This window comes from Daldinia vernicosa, assembly GCF_022497035.1.
Source record: "Daldinia vernicosa strain CBS 139.73 unplaced genomic scaffold F5Y00scaffold_4, whole genome shotgun sequence".
Lineage (NCBI taxonomy): Eukaryota > Fungi > Ascomycota > Sordariomycetes > Xylariales > Hypoxylaceae > Daldinia > Daldinia vernicosa.
This window is the reverse complement of record NW_025953920.1, coordinates 530,758-552,237: the sequence shown is the minus strand read 5'-3', so window position 1 is coordinate 552,237 and position 21,480 is coordinate 530,758. Positions and strand designations below refer to the sequence as shown.

The window sequence follows — 21,480 nt, the reverse complement described above, 5'->3', positions numbered from 1 at the left end:
CGAATCAACTTACGATGCAACGCTCAGCACCGAAATCATTATGAATCTCTTCTTTTCTGTCCTATACCTCCATCTACCAGCTCAACACCTCCATGCTTCTCAGGCACCGACTGCGAGATCCCCCTCCTACTATAGCCACTCTGCGCTCCCTCTCTTCCATATACTACTTCTGCTTAATACAAAACCCGTCTCAACCCTCGGGTCCACCTCCCCCTGTTTCTTAATTATGAACGGTGTATAAAGCGATGGGATAACAAAAAAAACGAAATCCGATCCCAATGCTCGCCAACAGTGCAAATCCCACCAGCGCCGTGCTGCGCGCTACTAATTAAACGGCCTGTGTCTATCTCATGAAAACGAGAGTCGTGAAAAGAAAAGATATTCATTCGTGTCTCGGGTAACGCCAAGCCTTGATCCTAATAGGAAATCACGTATTCGATTGGCCGTCTTCCCGGGGCTCTGTAGGGGTATTATTCCGCAAATATGCGTAGGGTGATCCAGGCTGCGATTCAACGTGTTGATAAGTCTGTTGTTTCAAACATATACACATCGAGTGTGGCAGCACCATCGAGGCTCTTAGCCCACGCAAGCAAATCCATCGAGAAGACAACCATGGAACGACACACAGCGACCAAGACTTAGTAGGATGAACACCTTAGACCAGGATGTATTAGTAGTAATAAAAATCGGCGCAGGAGCTCCATCCAGGATCAGTTCTAGTCTATAAGATCGCTAATATGCCACGTCAGATCGGGTTTAACCTGCCATTTTATTAGCTCTATGCTCGTTGCTAATACAGGTAACACCCAGACTAACCGCAGCAAAGGACCTTCATGAACTTCTGGAATCCCGTTGGTTGGGGTTCTGATGGTATTCCATTGCCCGCAGCCGGCGATCCCATATTCGTTTGGGGTGCCATCCTCGATGGTAAATTTTGGTTGCTGTTTTGGAATTGGGCTTGGGTTGAAGGAGTTGGTGTAGCCATATCCCGAAGACCCCCCACCGCGCTACTGCGCTGCGCTCCCGTGGCGCCGAGGGCGTTTTGCCGGCGCTTGTCCGTCGGCCTGGCTGGAGACGGAGGTGGGGGCTGCGCGGCGTTTAAACGCTCGTGAGTAAGGCCGCCAGGTGCGGTGATGCGAGATTGGTTGTGCGTCTCTCTGGCGGAGACACCTGGCTGCTTATTCGGGTTGTGGTAAGGTCCAGGCTTGTGCATAGCATCCCAGCCCTTAGACGACTCCTTGTTAATCTTCATCCAGTCGTACTCGCCATCCTCCACCTCACCAGTGTTCTTGAGGGCCTGGGTGAATAGTTCACGCAGGTAATCGTAGTCGGGAGTATCTTCGAAACCAAGGTTCCTCACGTAAGTGAGATACTTGTTAAACTCCTCTGGGAAACCTTCGCATAGATCCTTTATAGGTGTAGTCTGCTTCTTTTCACCAATCTTCTCGTATTTCTGCTTATTTGTCGCAGCTTTCAGGCCCTGCCACGGAAGCCCACCTCGGAGGAAGTACATGAACACATGGCCGAGAGCTTCTAGATCGTCTCGCCGTGATTGTTCGCGTCCAAGATGAGTATTAATGCTCATGTATCGGGCAGTTCCGGACAATGATTTTCGCTCTCGATACGGAATATGCTGTTTTGTCTTCGGGTCTCGGTACTGTTTAGCCATACCAAAGTCGACGACGTGAATAACATTCGCGGCTTTGGTCCCAGGACGACCGATGAGGAAATTGTCGGGTTTGATATCTCTGTAGATGAGATTCTTCTCGTGAATGGTTTGCACTCGTGAGAGCTAGAATATGATTTAGTTCCTGCGCGTAATTGACTCATAAAACTCCGGGGATGAATTACCATTTGCTTCGCTACCATTACAACGGTCTTGATCGTGAATCTTCGGTTGCAGTGGTCGAACAGGTCTTCCAACGAGGGTCCAAGCAAATCTATGACAAGAATGTTGTGCAGGCCTTCCTGTCCAAAATAATAGACATTAGGGATACCAGCTAAGAAATGAAGCTTGTTAGTCACAAAAAGCACACCAATAAAGCAGATTAGTTGACTTACGGCATCCAACAAGGATCTTATATGTACGATATTCATCTCGTAATTGCGGCGCATCGCTCTTCCGTGGTTCCTATCAAGCGTGCGTGGTTAGAACTAGATGTATGGTATGGTGCGATGATTGAGGATTGGCCAAGGGGCATAGTAGCCTCGCTGGCGGTAAATGAGAATAGAGTCATATTACTTACAAACTTGATGGCGACTTGCTGATTGTTCAGTAAATTGGTGCCTTCAAAAATGACACCGAATGATCCTTCACCAATCTTCTTTCCCACCCTATAGTGGACGCCCACGACGTTTGACGACGAGGAGGCCATTGTGGATGTATGAAGCCGTTGTCGATTGGGAGTCGGGGACCAGCAGGAGACGGGAGCAACACGGTCGGAAGGGGGCTACAGGAGAGCGAGTGTCGCCTGGTCCGACACGAGTATCCTAGATACTCGAAACGACTCAGAAAAACCGAAAGCTCATCCCCTCGAGTTGGGTATAAATTAGTTAAGACTCGAGCAGCTGAACTGACGGGATTAGTCAATCCTTGTAGGTTGGTTGTTGGGTGAATTGATAGATCGGGATGGATTGAAAAGCGACTTGAGAAAGTGAAGATCAGGAAGGGAGGAATTTGGGGAGAAGCGGTCGGGGAACGGCAGTGGCTAGAGTAGCAGCAGAGAGTGGCTAAGGGAACTAGAAGTTGCAAGTGGCCCAACTGCGCCGCGACCCCCTTTAGCCTTGATTCAGAGGGTACATAGGTACGTGAAATACAATTGGGTCAATCAGGTACTTCGTACTAGCCAAATTGCAGCGTATTTTAGGCGGGGCCTAGGTAATTTTAGGTAGTGCTGGGGGACCATCTGAATCACCACCGGAACAGAAGCTTTACTGAAAGCAGGCAGTAAAGGCTGGGCATTGGGGCCAAGGCTCCAACTCACCCGGCCAGGGTCTTTAAATTCCAATCAAAGCCGTCCGGCGCAACAATCCGATTGTCAGTTGCCGTAGTGAATAATAATCGACGAATTGCAAGAGGTAGGTAGCGTACTTTAGTAAATAGATGCACAATTGGTTACAAAGATAGTCTTTATGTAGAAAAGATTTCCTACAAAGCATCTTTCACAAAAGAATCTATAATACCTTAGGTACCTTTGTAAAGGGGAAAAGAGAAATACAAAATATCGGTCTGTCCGTTACATGGCCTGGACCCTTGAAGTTGTTATTAGTTTAGGAGCTATCCCAACCTTGGTACCTCCCCATGCAATTATGCTCGTTATTCCGTAAAAACCATTGGTGCCCCTGGCTGTAAATCACAAAGAAGCTTTTTTTTTTTTGTCCAGAATTTTAAACAGCTAAGCCGATCTTTAAAATCGCGTTTAACCACGTTATCTAAATCTTCAATGGTTTTATCCAAATGGAGTTGGTTTAGATTATTGCAAAGTGAATGAATTGATGACTTCTGGAAAATTAAAGCGGTCGCAAAGCATCGCATTGACGATCAATCATCACGGGCCAACGACTTTGCAGTACAAATGTATAAAGGGGGCATGAGATTGGGGGTGATCCGAACCAGACCTGATGAAGGTGCATTGGGTTTCCGTGGATATGCTGCATACATAGTGAATTATGCATTTGTTCTTTAATAATCTCGTGAAAAAGGCCATTCTACAATCAATTGTCTTTCGCCAGGCTTACGTAGCCCCAGAAAAGAACATAAATCGAGGCTCCGTACCTAATAAAGTTAGTTCATTGGCTGTTAGAGAATTGAATACCCCAATTGGTTAGATCTCAATCAAAACTAAGAGTTATTCCGCCAATTGTACTCGTCTTACGGAATACAACACCTGCTAACCACTGAGACCAGTTCGCGATATACATAGTATCATGAGTATCTTGAACACAACTAGAATATTTACGACTTATACTACATACTCTCCTATTCAGCTGGTTTTCAGCTGGTAAGTCGGCTATCGCCGATCTGAGTGCACATTAGATTTCGAATCCGATCGATCCGCTTGCATTTATCTCCAATTTACCTCCGGGCTCTATGTAATTGCGAGCTTCCTAGGCGAGATGACTAACTACATAGTAACTAAACAAACCAACAACTACATTTACGTAGATATTAGGTCTTTACCCCGGATACAGCGTCATAAATTAGGTACGTACTTAACCTGGTAGGTATTCATTCCAAACTCGTAATATTGAGGCTCTCCAAATTGGCATACATCCACTCATAAATCGTGGGCGACCACTTACAATGTAGAGATATTTAATAACCAAGATATTAAGACGAGGATACCCGAACTGTTATTGCCATCAGATAATTCCTATTAAGCATCTTACACGTGTATGTTTACACCAGAGCCGCCACAACAGGTGGTTTTGTCCTGACAACTCAGTAAGCAACACAGAAGAAAGTTTGCTGCGCGCGCGGGTCAGAGAGACACGTCGAATCCTACCCAATACTTTGCCAAGCTTTGTCGACCCCATAGCTGAAAACAGCCTCACCATTGGTGCCGAGTTTTTCCGAGCGAAAGCAGAGCTGAAGCCGGAGCAAACATAAAACCTGGAAGCAAGGGTTTCAGACTTAGCCACCAACATATGTATGTATTCCCTGCTCGGATCAGAACTAAGTGGCGCAAATCCCAGTTCAAGCCGTTGAGATAGATATGCGTGGTTCCGAACTCTTGTTTCGACCTCATCCTATTCCGCGATTATATCTAGCCCGTCCCTGCTCAATGATAAAGAGAGTATGCAGATGAAGTCGCATTCAACGCCGACACTCCCTACGTTTCAACTGTGTCGTTAAAGGTTGCGTCCCGCCCGGAAGAGGGGAAGACACCAGGTGTTGTCCTTGTGTCTTAGGGCGGGCCTGTAAAACAATCACCGCATACAAAACACGTAGCTAACTTCGGGTTTTTAAGAGAGAGAAAGGGATGTGTTAGTTTAGTTTAGCCTTGTTCGTGTCTAAGTCAATTTATTTATAGTCATAAATAAGAACAAGAGAAAGTTGCTTGTGATAAGAGACAAAAAAAGACTTCGGCTCCAAAGACCAATACCCACCATACGCATTCATTTGGAACGGGTAGCGTGTTTTCTATCCTGCCCTATGCTAATCTCAAGCCTAGATATGTATCCTACAAACCTCGGAGAACTCATCTAACCCTTAGCTAGAGCAGTTGGGTTGCGGTTGTCTTAATATGTGAAGCTCAGGAATGGTAGGTAAAACAATTGCTAATGAATACTTTAGACCAACAAAAGGTGCTCCGCTGCCCAGCAACAGCAACCCACAAGATGGCGAAGGAATGCATTTAGACCTCGAAAACAAGCCAGTCGGTATGTCCTGGACCTGATCAGACGTTTGGGTTAAAGATCACAGCAAGTGAGATATTCACTAAAATAGATCATCCATACACAACCACGGTGAATATTTAACATATGTAGAATAGCCACAAAATTGCACCTAAAACCGATCCCGCGGTTCTCATATCCCTTCGTAACTATTATATGAGATAGTTAAGAAAGAAAAGGGGAAAAGCCGGGATTAAACAGTTCGCCATCAAATTTTATAATATAACTACAACGGGCTGAATCTTTATCGCCTCCCTTTTTTTCGGTACTTCCTTTTTTGATCACTGTGTAAAATATTACTATAACAATGCTTTATTACGCCGTAGTCTGATCTAAAGTCTCTATGTCCTCAAGTGTGAGATAGACACAGATACATACTCCACTTATGTTAATAAATCAAAGCTTCGAAAAGGGTCGAAGCATACCATCTTAGAAATACATAGTATCAAATAAGTCAACCAATTATGTTAGACCAGCAGTGTACCTGTGTCTTTCTCGCACTTGAGGACATAGTTCCGCCCGACGAATGCCTATAACAAACCGTTAGAAAACCGAATAACTAGTTATATCTAAGAAAGTAACCTAGATAAATTATAGCAAGTATGAAAAGTTAGATGGTGTGCCATTGCGTTACCCAACCTTCTCTAGGTTCATGATTTGGTTATCCTTTAACTACTACTTATTTACTAAGAATACTATAGGACGGATTATCGTATCTATGAGTTCTCACACTTTGAAGTAGCTGTTAGATGTTGGTTGTAACTCTGATAGCTAAGGGTAGGAAGGGCATATTGGCGCTGGTTCTCTGGACAGATAATATTACATGGCTATTCATAGTCAACATAGAATTTAAACCCAGCCCACAGATACTTAGGGAGATGGATGATAGCTTAAAAGGGATGTTCCAATACGGAAGTTGGACGACTAAGCCGGGGAAATCACTTATGGATTATGCATATTTTATAGATTTATAGGTACCAGTATATGCTTAAGTCTAGATGTTGAGACAAAGGACTGGGCATATGATCGAGGCAAGTATCAGGTTAGCTATGCATTTCCTATCAATTCAACGAGTTGCCTTGGAGACCCTTGTATATTCTTTGGATATGAAAGAATCTCTAGGAGTTACATGAGGCAGAGGATTTCTGAGAAATCATAGCTAAGCTCCTAGGAGGGTTGAGGCTAAAACGTAAACAAGCCGCCGAATTCATCTATAAATCCACGTATCATCATCCTTGTGGATGGATTCCTTGTATAAAACCGTGCTTTTTAGTCCCCCCAAACACCGTTTCCCTTGCATATAACGCAACCAAGATTCATGCGGCCTGCAATGCTTAGGGTAGTATGCTTCATCAAGTCTATATCGTAATATAGCTTGACCGTATGTCCTATGAACCAAATGATTGAGCCAAATATGGCTGTAGTGTTGTCCACTATACCATCATAGTTGGACAACGTTGTTAAGTAGTCGGACTTCCTCTCCCGGCTTGAATGCTGGCAATCCTATATAGGGACATCCATCACATCGGAAAGCATCGCCTAGTGAGCAGTTTCCGCAGGATCCAACCTTGCCCTGTACGGTGAAGTCCACTTCGGTTAGATCATTGGTGTCAAGCTTCAGAGCCTGAAGTTTCTCGTCAGCTTGCTTCCTTCTTGCTGCATCTTCGGCCTCGAGCTTCTGAGCCAGACCACATGTGCAGTCCTTGCAAGCACGTCTTCGCTTGCCGACCTTCGGTACGCATTCCGCGGCTGCGATGCAGGTTAGGGCTTGGTACTGAACGAAATCTATGGGGGAAGACTACTTACGAATGGCTAGAGGTTTATTCAAGTCTTCCTCTGTCAATAAGGTATCCTCATCGATTAGTTCGTCATCATCATCAGGAGCGTCAAAGTCATAGCTAAGGTCCACGAAACCAACACCAGCAGGAGTTGGCTTCACAGTAGGAGGCACCATGTTGAGCTTTGCATCCTTCCCGTTGGCTTGGTGGACGGTGACATTCTTTACAGCAGGGCCGGCGGCACTTCTCTTCTTGTTCTTGCCCAGTCCCAGTTTAAGAGGAACTGCACTAGCAGCGCCGTCGTCCGGCTTTGAGAACCCATCTTCGCCTGGCGACAAGCCGGATAGAAGGGCCTCTCGCGCATCAGGTCCCTGACTATTCTGTGTTAGGGAGCCATCTTGTGCTTGGATCTTTCCTCCAATTTTGAGGGTTGGTACAATCTTGGCGAAAACATCGCGATTGAGAAGGAGTGTTGATTCGGCACGGGTGCCATCGGCGTCTGTGAGGACCAAGATTAGGTCATATGTTGCGTCGGGAAGGTTAACAAGACCAGCGGAAAGACGGTCAAGCATCTGCAAGTCGGTAACGGACCGGTCGTGGGCGGCTAAGACATCTCGTAACTTCTCCTCATGACTGGCAATAGACGGAGGGGCAAGGAGTAGGGTTCGGGGGCCTGAGGAGCCATTTTGGGTCGGTGTTGAGCTGAATACATCGAAGTCGGATGTATTATCGATCGTGACGATTGAGGGAGACATGATGGAGGTTCTATGCGCCCGGTGCGCCTCCTAGTCGAGAATTGTCGTGGAAGGATTGTTGTGTCGGTGAATTCAACGGACTCAAGAAGTAATAATATTAAGTATCTTATCCGCGGGGCAACTCGGGTACGGGTAAGGACGAGGGGCAACTAGACAGTCTTAGGTAGGCTTTTGAGGTTCTTTGTGAATTAGTATTCGGATTACAAATTGGATTTGAGAAGTTCTTTTTTTTAGAAAATAGAGCGGAGATGCTGGTAACACTGGATTACCTAAGTCGAAGGCTTTCACAGGTTGAGTCAGGTATGGTAATACAAATTAGGGGAGGAGCGTCTTTGCTAAGCCAGGTGATAAAGAGAAAATTATCGACTGTGACGAAATGTTTCTCCTCGCAAACAGTTATCAGATCCGATTACGGCGCTAAGTATTACGTATTGTAACATTACCCCACTTTAATGATAACATTCGGTAGTAATTTCCAAGAGCTGATTGGTAATAAACTGATTGTGGCGTGCTGATTGGCGCCAAACTTTAACGCCTTTAACATCATCCATCTAGCATCAGCGTTCTTACCACAACCTTTAATAACCACGTTTGATCAATCCTTTGATAAGCAGAAACTACATAATACCTATGATGGGATTACCTCTATATGTAGTTAATTCAAAGTAAACTATATTAATTCAAAGTAAACTATAGAACCCGAAAGTAATCGAGGTATACATAAAATCAACCCAGCTGGAGAGAAATATTCTGGTCTGACTACCTAACTTGGCCTTATCTACATGTAGGTAATGACCATCCCCCCTTGCTTGGATTAAGTTCTGGCTATCGCTTGAGATAAAAACTTTCTAAGATTTTCCCCCTAAATATAAGTTTATTAGTGTGATACTGGCTTTGGAATGAAGCATAAGTGCACGAAAACCCCGCCATGTAAAGGATAATTAAACAATAAGCAGTGAAACGTTTCTTTTGTTTCCAGTTGTCTTGTTTCTCGTCCATCCATCTACACACAATCTTTTACCCCACGGCTGTTTGATTTAACCTATTTAAACCTTGCTTCTCCAGCCACTCTATTACAATACCAGCTGTGCTGTGGTCAAATACAATATTATGTCCAGGCAGGACAACTTCGAATGAATAAACATGGATTTCATGGCTCTCCCTGTCGAACTGCGGCTGTCAATACTAGAAATGGTGGCCGATTCCTCGACGGAGAGTACAACAGAATACGCTACCATTGCTCGAGAGTGGCAGCCCATCTTCGAGAAAAAGCACTTCGAGCGGATTCTCTTGTCGTCCCGGCGTTTGGATAGTTTTGCTCAGATTGTACGAGGATCGAGGAGGAAATTAGTGAAGCATATCTGGTTAAGGGCAGAACTTGGCGTTTTGCATCATGATAGGGGCAATGCCGGATTTCGACCCACCCCGAGTCTTGTGGATGAACCCAACTTTGACAATACAATCGTAAGGCTTCTCCGAATACTTAGCACCTGGGAAAGACCACACGATTCGAATAAGGAAGGGTTAACACTTGAATTGTCCGCTTGGTCTCTGCGTGATTATGAGTATGGCTTCAGCCACCAAAGGTTTATGCATGATCCATACTCAGAACCCTACAAGGATTACAGATTGACCCCTCTGGAATCTCACAATCTGATGTCCCTATCGATGCTTGAGCATGCCTTTCCTCCTGAGGAGACCTCATCGCACTCTAGTACTGACTTGGCGATGAAGATGAAAGGTACGGCACCGGAAGATATCCCCAAAGTCGATATAGTCACGACGTTTCTTCTTCGTCGACAGTATTATTCCCATGTATCCTCGGACCGTATCGCCCAAATCTTCGGAAGTATGACTGGGTTGGAACGAATTATTTACGAGCCACCAGAAAGGAAAGATGGCAGCACTGACCCTTGGCAGGGACAACGTAAGTTAGCATTACTCCTTTATAAACTCATAAGTCTCTAACGTTAGCTGTGTAGGCCATTGGCTTCTTTCCGATTATAGCTTCGCACAAACACTTAGGCAACTAACCATTTTCGAAGACTCTTTTCATCGTAACGCCTTTGCGACTTCGAATCAAACAGATAGCACGAATAGTCCCGAGATCGCTATGACTTTGCTTAGAGAGAGCCGAAACTTGGAGCACTTGTCTGCGTCTTTTGTAGTGGATGCCAAGGACTTTTTCCGGCCGTTCTGGCCGTCAACCCCAACCTCTACGGACCGGAGTTGGAATAAACTGAAAACTCTAGCCCTGACATCGAACCTTCTAAATCCGTACCAATCGTCGGCAGAGGTTAATGACTTACTTTATGCCGCGGGTATGGCCGCGAGGAATATGCCTGCTCTCCGAGTGATGGAGATTTGGAATGGATTGAGAACGACGCACGGTTGTTTTTTCCGTTATTATGACGATGGAAGTACCAGCACTATTACATGGCGGGGTACTTGGGAACTTGATCTAGAACCAAGGGTTATGCAGTGTTGGACCGAGACGGTGCGCAAGAATACCCGCTATCTCAACGTTGGATTCCGCGATATGGAATTGCCAATAGATGGTACAAGCTTTCCAGCTTCTATTATTCGCCATCTTAAGCTAAAAGACCAAATTGTACATCCAGTATCGTTTTGTCAGCTTCAAATTTTAGGGGGGGCGAGAAGATATAAGTATAAGTAGTTTCCTACTCGAGACTAATGGTATATACTGGGTGCTGGTCTTCACTTAGTACATTAGGTATGTAGTAGTCATAGTTGCGAATACAACATTTGATTGGTCTCACTCTTCTCCCCTATGATTAATCTATACCTAGTGTTAGGTATGTATTGCCGATCGAATATATGCTTTGTTAACCAATGAAGGATATAGGAAAGGGACAAGGGAATAATCAATAGCAATGATAATGCATAGTAATAGTAGAGTCCAAGACTCCAACTTCCTTATCAACTTGGCAGACACAGGCAAATAACATGATTGTCCTGAGATAGGCGAGATAGGCGAGATAGATGCCACAACTATGCGTTAGGTATTTGTCCTCGAGCCGTCACTGCTGACTAGTGTACCTACGCTAAAGACGTAAGAAAAGGGGCGCGGATAAGGGAGCTGCGAATAAGAAATAAATGTGGATTTCCCCGCATTACCACGCAGCCGCTCATCATCGCTTGGGACAGAAAGGTAGGGAAGGTTACGCAGGGTACCCGGTACGGAATACAATATTGTGGAAATACCTGGGGTATAAGTGGGCCTATACATTCCGTTTTCTGCGCGTGTGACATAAACCTGCATGTGTTCTTTTTCGTACGTTTCATTTTCCGCTCAGGGCTAGAACTCTGTTTCCTTTTACTGTTGTCCATATGTCTGCGTGCCTGAGGCTGAATTACCAGAGTTGGAAGGACGTAAGGAACTAGATGAGATGCAATAGTATGATGTAATCGAAGTCACGAATTGAGCCGGTTCGTGTCTTCGTATTGGAAAGAAGTTGGCAGCTTGGGTCGGGCTGGGGACACCGGTATGTAATTTTTGGGGTCGGATTGAGCGGGTAAATTCTCGAGATTTCGAGATCGACAAAGCACCCAAGACTTGCAAAGACTGACAAAGATTGCGAAGATTACGAAGATTACTCTACTCATGCTTCGACTTACCTAATTCTAGCAGCCGATTACGTTCTCATTGGTCCTTGTTTGCTTCTCAACTCTATTTTTGCATACTAATGTTCATACATTAGGTGCTACCTACATGTACTAATCGTATGCTGCCATGATGCTGCAGAGTAAGTCAGGGATATCCCCTTGTATTGTATCTCACCCCGCTAAGATATTCGGTAATCGTTCCCGGCCGCTGAGCTCATTGAAACGGTCAAAAGTAAGTTACGGAATATGGGCAGCAGACCCCTTTTTGGAGAAGATTCTTGAACTTTCTTTTAGACGGAGACGGGTTGATTGCCGTTCTGCCGTTTCTTTCAACGGCGAAGACCGCAAAGGAATTGTCGAATAGGATCATTTGCTCACACCATTCCGTTAAAGTGGGCACCTTAACCTATGTACATACATTAAAGCTTGCGTCAATCGGTCACGCGACTGGTCACTCTCAATTGCCATGTACCTATTCCACTTTATTCCACTTCACTTACCTCACTTGCCTCACAGTATCGGCTGTGAGCAATATGTATGTACATATGAGCATGTACATATTCTGACTCGATCCAAAGGCGGGCAGGGGAGCCACAAGATGGGGACACGAGGAGACACATCGGAGAACTCAAGAGAAGGGTTCCTCCTAATTGATCCCCGATGTCTTAAAGGGAAGACCCTGACTGACTCTTATGTCTCCAACTGAGTACATACATATATATACCTACCTCTACCTACCCAACTACCTCTTATACCTAGGTCCTATATAAACACTTCGGCCAAAGACATATTGATGCAACCCAATTCCTCCTCGAACTAATTACCTACCTACCATAACCCCTACCATAACCACATAACCACATAACCACCCCACCATCAGATCCAAATCCAGCCACTCTTCTTTGATCGTCACCAGCTGTACCACCACCGCTAGGCTTCAAACCGGACAACCTTGACTTGGTCTTCCATCTCCTCATCTCTTCAAACTTTCTTCTTCCATTACATAGTTACTGCTCTTCTTCCCACTCTTGAATTCCTCCTGGGTTTCTTCTCTCTGTGAACCATTTCAGAGCTCATCCACCAGCATTCATCTCCTCCAAGCCTCCTATCTTACAATCCTCCTAACCTCTCCATCAAAAGTAGGTTTATTCCAGCTTACATCTCCTATTCTCCTCAACCCCCGCATGATCCTTGTGTGACGTGCCCTTCCATCAGTTGCTATGGTGTATGTCGAACGACAAACACCACCAACGTCCTTTAGGGGGTAAACTTGAGACACCTAACCTGTCTATGGATGGCAATTGGACATCTCTCATGTTATGTGAACCGTCTACTAACCTGTGTTGTCCGTTGCAGTGACTCGATCTCACAAGTTCAACGACAAGAATCACGCTGGCCTTGCTGAGGGGACTGTTGCCCCTCATGACAACGTTCCCAAGTTCTTCGCCAAGCACGGCTGGGTTGGTGCCGACCCAAAGAAGGCCAAGAAGAACGGCGGAGGCAAGAGTAATTGGTAAGCCCATCTCCCCTATATATCATTGCTGTTAATATTGACAGACCATGATATCGAATTGTTGATGCAATTATACTAACTGAACAATTCCAGGGGCCCAGTAGGTTCTGAAGTAGCCGAGGAGGACTTCAACTTTGTCAATGCCCGTCGTCGTCCCTCCAATAGTAGTAGCTTCTCTGCCCACGGGGAGTTCAAGACTAAGTTTGAGATCATCGAACCCGAACCCGTCTTCGAGGAAAGACTCCACGGGCCTGAGCTTGAGGACGAAATCGCCCTCAGTAAGATCGAGACTTCTTCCAGCGCGGGAAGCTCATCGGACGAGCAGAAGTAAATACTTCTCGGACCGTATACAAGTGGGGGATTGTCCCATCGGGATTCCGGCCACTACTACAACCATCCCTCTTAATTACTACTATTATGTGTGACTATGACGAAACTACTATGAAGGATATTTCAAGAAAGCCATCTTGCTGTAAAGCTGGCTGGAACTCGAGGCGGGATTTTGGCGGGTTTTATGAGACATGAGTATGTCTCCTTCCGTGTCAGCTACCTTATGTACCGGGACAAGATTCGGCGGGCGGCGTACCTCTGTTATGATGATGATTCGATGCGAAGAACCTATCACCAATGTATTACTACTATGTGTCGACATTAGTTCTACAAGGAGCTAGACTATCTGTCATGTACTAATAAATCTCTGTTCTGATATATGTGCTTGGTCTTTGTTTTGCTACGTGATTTGCTTGATCCCTATACAGGTTCACTTTTCTTACTCGCAACCACTCCTCTTCCTTACTAACCCGTCCTTGTATTCTGTTATTCAATCGTAGGTAATTCCACCGACACAAGGAAATCCTTTAGCGCCCGCGCCGCCGGTTTCGCCTTGTCACCTTCAACCTTTATCATCTCGATACGGCAGGGTCCTAAATAACACACGTCGCTATCTCCCTCGGGGAACCATAGCACAAGGCGAGTTTGCCCGGCACTGTTTGCCGTCTCGCTGATATCTATGCCGTCAATACTAGGAGCGGTATTATCGTCCTGCTCAAAGGCTACCAGCCGCGGTACGCTAGGCCCGACTCCATCTGCAGCAGCATACGCAGCCGCATCGAGGACCAAAATCTCCTTTTGCTTCGCGTGTAAATTAAACACAAAGCTGGAACTCATATCTGCGGCGAGCGTAAAAGCAAGCGCTACATCTGCCAAACCGGCATCTTCGCCGGCAACTCGCTCGATAATAACGCGCTTCCGCACACCCTGCCGATCGCGCGCCCAAAACCACAGTGGGCCTAGCGCACGGTATCGCCGCCATAACTGTGGTAGATTACTGGCTCGGAGCTGGCGGTCTTGTTTTGTGATTTTAGGCGCGTGGAGGAGATTTTCCGTCTTCACACGCACCACCTCCCTCACCTCTTGGCCCTGACCCTCGCTCTCTTCCGGCCCAAGGGCATGTTCCCCCGCCTCCTCCAGCGGCGGGACGTGTACCCCGCGCCTTAGCCCCTGCACCAACAACTCCGCGGCTAGGGGAGTCACGAGGGCGAGTAAAGCGGCGTAGTCGGTGTCAGACGGGATCGGCAGGGGCGGCGTGCGCGCGAGAACCAAGCCGTGGTCGAAGGCTCGGTCGTCGAGCGTCTGCAGGCTGATACCGGTGTAGGCACGGCCGGCGAGGAGGGCGTGTTGCAGCGGGGCGGGCCCGCGCAGGTCGGGTAAGAGAGACGGGTGGATGTTTAGACCTCCGTATTGAGCTGCGTGGAGGAGACGCGGGGGCACGAAGAGGCCGAAGGATACGGCGATTATGAGGTTGGTGTGAGAGGGCATCTGGGATGTGTAAGTATGGATGTGTGTTATGTATTAGGTAGTTATAGAAGATTAGAAGAAGGGGAGTGAGTGTATTTGTATATAACATGTAACTATGCAATGAACAGCAAACTCACGTTCCACCCTGTAAAAGTATCCCTCTTGTGTATCGGAAGGCCTAGCGTCTTAGCTAGATCTCTAATCGGCGCTTTGTATTTTCTTGTTAATACGTATAATAAATATTGCTGTGCTAGACGGTATTGACTGGGATAAGTACGGGGATAGAGATGAGAGAACTTACGATGCTGGATGATTTTGTTCCCTCTCCCCGTGCGCTTACCCGGCCGGACCACGACGTCGATGGACTGGATGAGTGCCGGGTTGCGTAAATGCTCCTCGTGCAGCGCCTCGAGAGAAGCGCAGCTGAATTCATCGGAGCCGCAGAATAGGATACGTAGGGGGTCCGACTTTTTCGCCTTTCCCCATTTCACGTCCTCTAGTGGTATAAGGTTCACGTCCTCTGGTGGTACAAGGTTCACGTCCTCTGGTGGTATAAGGGTGGTTGTGGCGTTGCTACCGTACCGTCGTATCTGGCGACAGGCATTACATCCCCTCGATAGTTGGGTCGATCTCCGCATTGCGGGTTGGGGGATTAGCGTATTGCTAGACCGTAGTAGTAGGACATCGAGTTCCCGTGTCCTCAACAGCTCGTGACATGGTTTAGAACGGAGAGGCGCCGCAGCGACTTGTCGCAGCAGTGGTCGCATCTCAATGTCCCTGGCTACTATGTGTCTCCACTGCCTCCCCTAAGTTGAGGAGCTTTTTAAAAGTATGCTAGAGTCGAATAGTATGTAAATGCACCACCAGGATACTTATTTCCCTTCATCCATATAAGTCTAAAGCTATGATCCAGGAGTGAGCTATATGATGTTAGTAAGACTTGGACATAACATATAGAAACAGGGAAATACCTATACGTATTCTTGGTGAATTCTTAAACACCTTGGGTTATTTAAGTTGAATTGCCTTCTCAAATAAGCGGAAATCTTGTTTATAACAGGTAAATAGTTGTGTATCGTGGTGGTTAAGTTGATGAGCTCGAATCAACTGAGAATTAAGTTTTGAGTCGTGAGAAACGAGCTTAACGATGAAAATTCTTGGCGTGCATAGTAACTAACTAATATAAACCATTTTGTACGGTGTGGAAAACGGCCTTCAAGTTATATGGCAATACGTACTAGCCTGGGAATATGCTGTAGTTAAAAGGATATTTAGGTATTATTTGGTATTGTATTATCTCAATACGTCTCAATTCAAAGTTTGGTCTGAATTATTATTATACGGCTTAACATGCCATATTCTTATTTGAGTTGGCGTTTTATTAATACGGCACGTTTTTATTCCTAAAGGTACCGTTCGTTAAGGCCGTGTTGAACGATAAATTTCACTCAGCATTACGATTAAATTATCCATTACCATTTCACTATGTATATTTTTTGAACCTGAATTTACCTCCCTAATCCACTAACAAAAAGGGGTATCCATAGAATTGACGACGTGATTCCTTATTTTCCTTACCATAAGCGCCTCCAAGCCTGTATCGTGATTGAGCGGTGGGTAAATATACCTCCTAAAAATAATTGACGGTGTGTCATATGAATGGCGACGACGGCGCGGTCCGGCCTAGCTATGTCACACCGCATAGAAGCGTTAAGGCGAAGTGCAGAACGGTGTCGCAGCTCATCTAATAATATTTCATGAGCCAGCGGATGAATTACTTGGTTAACGGGGATGTTCGGTCTTTTACACCATCTTCCCATCGTCAGGGTGCAGCGCTTGTAGCCCCTGGAGATCAAACCGAGTAAAACCGTCATCCGACCCGGCACTCGACGATGGTTTCGCATTCGAGGTGACAATTGACTCCATGCGGTATGAACCATCTTCTAAGCTATTGTTGTAGCCCTCTGTATGGGCGATAGGGGGCATCAGGGGTAGGTCGCCGGAGAGACTATCGTGCCTCCAAGTAGGTTGGTCTCTGTCCTGTCGAGAACTACGCCAGCTCGCCGTTGCCTTTCGGGAGTTACTGGGCAAACTCGCTGTCGCCCGATGGGACCAGGATCTAAGTTGCGAAGAGAAGCTGTTAAATAACGGACCGAAGGTCGCTGTGCAGGCGCAAATGAGTCCTGTGTTCACCTCAAGGATAGAGAAGGTGAAACTGATACCGGACCACCTACGAAACTAGTTAGCAATGATTAGGTGTATTTTGATCTAGTATAATATCAATTAGGGGGTCGATAAAAAGGTTAGATTCGTACCAAGGACGGTCGTAGGATAACGAGTCGTATGTTGAGAACGCCCAGCGAACACAGGCCACAGCCCAGGCACTACCTTACGGTCAGTGACACTTTATAGGGGGGTATCATATTCCACTCACATAAGACCACAGCTAAGCACTAGGCTGAGCCCAATCTTCTGCCTCGTTGTTCGGAACTGTAGCCTCCATACCATTACTAGGGGTAGGATACCGATAATGAGGTCGCTCGTCATGTGGCCAGCTCCGTAAATGATATTCACTACAACTCTATTGATACACCATCCGGGAAGGTCGTCATCCCATTTCTTGGCTATAGGATGGCAACCAAAAAACTCGGTAAGGGCGTTGCAAGTCAGATAGCCAAGCGTGTAAAACATGGTGAGATAGCATGCTACCCTGAATTTCTGATTGACACCGAAGAGCTGCAGATAGAGCAAGAGCAGAGCGCACTTAAAGCCGGCCAGACTCGTCACGTAGAATTCCGAGGAGATGCCGATCCAGAGATAATATTCCGAGTTGAGTTCCGGCGTAAATTGCCATATGTGCAAGCCCATGCCGTGATAAGTGGCGATGCCCATGAGTATGGCGTGGACGATAATACTGACCATCGTCGCTGCCACCACATCTATTCCAACTAATAAGAGAAATCCAAGTTGAATGTTGGAGACAAAAACCTACAGTCATCGATAGCCCATGGCCGTCTTACTATGTAGATCCTGCAATAGAACCTCGCGACCACGAACATGAAAGTGATGAAAGGCATCACTATGGCCGTCCTCCGTACGTGTATGCCATTCTCAGCGGGCAGCTTCGGCACCACTGCGTTCTCGCTCATCCTGACTCGACTCCTAACATAAGTATAGGCATTAGGTGGTTGACCGACTGTCTTCACGTCGAAGACAAGGCAAGAAAAGCGGGATCAATAGAAGCTAGACAGATAAAGGGAATACAGCAGCCCAGGCTGAAGTTATATTAAAAAAAAAGTCTTACAGACCTCGCTGCTTCAGCCGGACTCCGCCCAACAGGTCGGCGAAGTCACATCGGGCGAGGCGGGAACCAATGCGATTGATTGACGGAGCCTCTGTTCGGAAAACTACATGCGTGCTGAGGCATTCCTTCTCGCTTTAAATGTGTGTCAGTCGGTCGGAGAGGTGTGGTAGGGTCGATACGCGGGAAGTGTTACGGCATAGGGCAAAGATGTGCACTACCGCGCCGTGGGCTGCAGCGCGCAAGCATGGCTTTGCTCACGTCGCCACTTGTTCCGCGGGAGTACCGAACTGCTGGTAGACGGGGGGTGCGTTACATCTGGGTACCGCCGCGCTGTGCGGTCAGATCGTTGAGACATATGCCGATGCGTATGTACCTCTCACATGGGCGGGCTAGGTGGTGAGAATCGTGGTCGCAGTCTGCAGATACTACATAAAACAGTCTATTGAGTCCCGTCTAGAATCCTTCTCTGTCGATCTCTCGAGGACTCTAAGTTTTATGTTTTACGGAATCATCACGTAGACTATATGTCAGTATGTGTTTCGTGGTAGGGGCTGGAAGGTTCGTTCATCTTTCTTTTCTATCCAATCGCAAGCGTTCCTTTAAACGGCAAAGTCCCTAGCCTAGGTTACTAGAGTATATAAATACTTGTGGCAATGCTCACCCAGAGGGGAGGTGGCGGAGAGTCGTTTTTCGCTTTTTCCCCCCTGTGTAACTTTAATAGAGTCATTAACTTAGCTAGGTACCTACCTAGGATAGTCCTGTTATTGTGAGATTGTCATAAATATATCGGTTACTTCCAATGGCTTGTTGTAGTTTGGGTAACATCGAGTACGTGCGAACCGGTATGGCCGCTGCGTGTCACACGTGAGGGAAAAAGGGCACAATGCTACGGAATACATAATAACATGTCTGTGTAATGCGATGTAGACGCAGGTTTTAGAGTATTTAAATACCTAAGACAGGCCTTGATCATGATTAAGCAGTTCGCCTGTGGCTCTTAATGAATATACCACACCGCCTAGACCGCCATAAGCCATGTTCAATGAATCGTATAACATTCCGAACGTAAGACAGCATTGCTCCAATAACGTCACCCCTTCATCTACGGTCGATTTAATTTCCCCGGGGGTATCACAAAGCTCTGTGCTGCCCAGGTGATTAGCACATTTAATAATGCTCGCAGTAAATATCCTATCATAACCAATATTGAAAGATCAAGCCTTATATACCTACCTGTAAGTATCAGGTAACGGAGCCGGAGTATAAATATAGCAGCACCGCCGTGCTGCAAATTTATGCTGTAATGTTTTAATAGCTGAACTTGGGCACTCTTTGGTATTTTTAAAAAGAAAACCTACATTTCAAATCCACGAGGTTTTAAAAGGTACCTACATAGTTGGGTAACATTTGCTATCATCAAGAGTTATAGGAGGTCGGTAATCATTGCATCCCAGAATCCCATAGACGCACCTGACCCCCCCTGTGTTCCCCAAACTGCCGGCCTTGCAGATTCTCCAGCTTAATAAAAGGTTTCAAATCGCCGGGACCGAGCCGAGCTGACGGCGGAAACAGAACATTCCTTTGCCCGCGTAGCGAACCGCCAATACTACCCAACAATGTCACCATTTAAATATCCCGGATCACTTATCTGGCTGTCTATTCGCTCACTTTGATCCTTCACCGTACGAGAGACGAATCGACTGGCTTAGGTATATAAGATCGTCTTTCTATTTATTTCAACTACGTGCATTGAATAATCATAATGAGTGCGCTAAGATGCGGCAGGATGAGCTCCGTTATCTTGATGATTTTGCATCTTCATCTCCCTTCTTTTCTGGGGTATCTGAAAATAGATTTACTCCAGCGTTTCTAACAAATCAAACGGGTTTTTTTTTGGCTAATCAAAAGTATGGATTTTCAATTTTTGAGTGGACACCAAAAATATGAGGCTATTCAGACCCATGTCAGGCCTACTTTTAATATGTATCCTGGCGGTGAGCCCTTGTAAGTTTACCTTGTTCATACATATATAGTGCACCCTACAATCCTAATACCCTTTGAGGCTACCCAATACTGTAAGCATTGGCTAACAGACAACTTCGAAGAGGTTTAGAAGCTGTGAAGGCGCCTTTGCTGCCGAGGTAGCTAGTATGAATAGGGGCTTCAAGGGTTTCAAGGGCTGATTTCAGCCCTATTATGCTAGATGACTAAGTCAAACAAAAGTATGAATTTCGTCAAATAAACAGGGTTTCTTATTTTTTTCAAAATTTTTTTTTGTTTTGCTGGAAACGCTGATCTGTTCAACTTCAAGTCCCTCGACCGGCCGGCCAGGTACCTATTACGTCACGACAGCCGCTCAAGTGACTCAGCATTTGACATAATGAACGAGGTTTCGTTTAGTTACAACTTACAACCTATCGTGTTGGTTATGTCGTTTGTACGTAGGGTAGAAAAGTTACGCTTGTGGTTTGACTAGGCCCTCAGTCTACAGCTTGAGCTCTTTATCTGACCCTTGAAGTCAATGTCCTATAGACAACTCATTGGTATCATTTCTAATTTAATGAGCTACAATACATTTATAATAATTCACTAAGAACTAGTATGTTAATATTTGTAAAGTGATGTTATGATGATAGTTGGTCTCTAATCTGCTTCATTCCTGTGTTATAATCGCTGGGTACCTACCTAGATATATTCTATAGGTATCCGTCATGTGCTTCCTTAAGAGTCACCTGGTTTTCCCAACCATATACATAAGACTGGTTTGAATGACCTTTAATGAAATGGGTTGCAATTAATTTAAAAGGGCTGTGTGGTGGCACACATCAAGTACTTAGATACGTATATTTATAGCGTTTATTAATGTTGACTTGATTCTTAAACGGTAGATGACCAGTAGAAATGTCATTTTGTTTATAGTCTTATTAAAGAAAAGGGATTGTATTTAGATATATATCAAATATTAATGATAACAATAACGTACAAATACAACGCTCGCAAGAGGCTCGTCAAATGGTATACATTGAGGCAACTAATTGACCCCAGTAAGTGATACCGTAATATGACTCTAAAGATTCAATCCCACTCCTTACCTAGGCAGAAGTTGTACGAATCGGAAATAAACGCCCAAGGGCTATAATAAGGCATTGCACCCATGCTCTAGAAATAATATATCGGGGAAAATGGGACTTTTTACAGTACTGTCTTTATTAGTCACAACCCGGTACTTCACCCCTTTCACAGTGGATAATTCTAGTCATCATATCAAGATATTAAGATAGACACAAACGAATACTAGAATATATGAAT

The 21,480-nt window shown here is 45.7% G+C and overlaps 6 protein-coding genes across 6 annotated transcripts; 2 read left to right on the top strand and 4 right to left on the bottom strand.

Annotated features, from left to right (window-relative positions):
• Positions 1–726: 726 nt before the first annotated feature.
• F5Y00DRAFT_134185 (casein kinase I) lies at positions 727–2,576 on the bottom strand. The gene is made up of 4 exons (XM_048004249.1): positions 2,247–2,576; positions 2,062–2,131; positions 1,852–2,000; positions 727–1,792 (listed from the first exon to the last, which is right to left on the bottom strand). Exons 1-4 carry the CDS (start codon positions 2,373–2,375, stop codon positions 812–814), a joined length of 1,329 nt encoding a protein of 442 aa, XP_047869105.1. The 5' UTR covers positions 2,376–2,576; the 3' UTR covers positions 727–811.
• Positions 2,577–6,697: 4,121 nt separating this feature from the next.
• On the bottom strand, positions 6,698–8,093 carry F5Y00DRAFT_134148 (DUF689-domain-containing protein). Its single transcript, XM_048004248.1, has 2 exons — positions 7,204–8,093; positions 6,698–7,146 (listed from the first exon to the last, which is right to left on the bottom strand). Exons 1-2 carry the CDS (start codon positions 7,928–7,930, stop codon positions 6,839–6,841), a joined length of 1,035 nt encoding a protein of 344 aa, XP_047869104.1. The 5' UTR covers positions 7,931–8,093; the 3' UTR covers positions 6,698–6,838.
• A 426-nt stretch (positions 8,094–8,519) lies between these two features.
• Positions 8,520–10,799, top strand: F5Y00DRAFT_133950 (uncharacterized protein). The gene is made up of 2 exons (XM_048004246.1): positions 8,520–9,857; positions 9,913–10,799. Exons 1-2 carry the CDS (start codon positions 9,074–9,076, stop codon positions 10,605–10,607), a joined length of 1,479 nt encoding a protein of 492 aa, XP_047869103.1. The 5' UTR covers positions 8,520–9,073; the 3' UTR covers positions 10,608–10,799.
• A 1,714-nt stretch (positions 10,800–12,513) lies between these two features.
• Positions 12,514–13,455, top strand: F5Y00DRAFT_133994 (uncharacterized protein). Its single transcript, XM_048004247.1, has 3 exons — positions 12,514–12,696; positions 12,914–13,070; positions 13,172–13,455. The coding sequence occupies exons 2-3, from the start codon at positions 12,980–12,982 to the stop codon at positions 13,399–13,401; spliced, it is 321 nt and encodes a 106-aa protein (XP_047869102.1). The 5' UTR covers positions 12,514–12,696; positions 12,914–12,979; the 3' UTR covers positions 13,402–13,455.
• A 259-nt stretch (positions 13,456–13,714) lies between these two features.
• F5Y00DRAFT_225658 (Formyltransferase) lies at positions 13,715–15,998 on the bottom strand. The gene is made up of 4 exons (XM_048006197.1): positions 15,839–15,998; positions 15,169–15,787; positions 15,005–15,075; positions 13,715–14,888 (listed from the first exon to the last, which is right to left on the bottom strand). Exons 2-4 carry the CDS (start codon positions 15,632–15,634, stop codon positions 13,887–13,889), a joined length of 1,539 nt encoding a protein of 512 aa, XP_047869101.1. The 5' UTR covers positions 15,635–15,787; positions 15,839–15,998; the 3' UTR covers positions 13,715–13,886.
• Positions 15,999–16,337: 339 nt separating this feature from the next.
• F5Y00DRAFT_133930 (uncharacterized protein) lies at positions 16,338–18,269 on the bottom strand. The gene is made up of 4 exons (XM_048004245.1): positions 17,860–18,269; positions 17,302–17,806; positions 17,183–17,251; positions 16,338–17,097 (listed from the first exon to the last, which is right to left on the bottom strand). The coding sequence occupies exons 1-4, from the start codon at positions 18,014–18,016 to the stop codon at positions 16,671–16,673; spliced, it is 1,158 nt and encodes a 385-aa protein (XP_047869100.1). The 5' UTR covers positions 18,017–18,269; the 3' UTR covers positions 16,338–16,670.
• Positions 18,270–21,480: the final 3,211 nt, after the last annotated feature.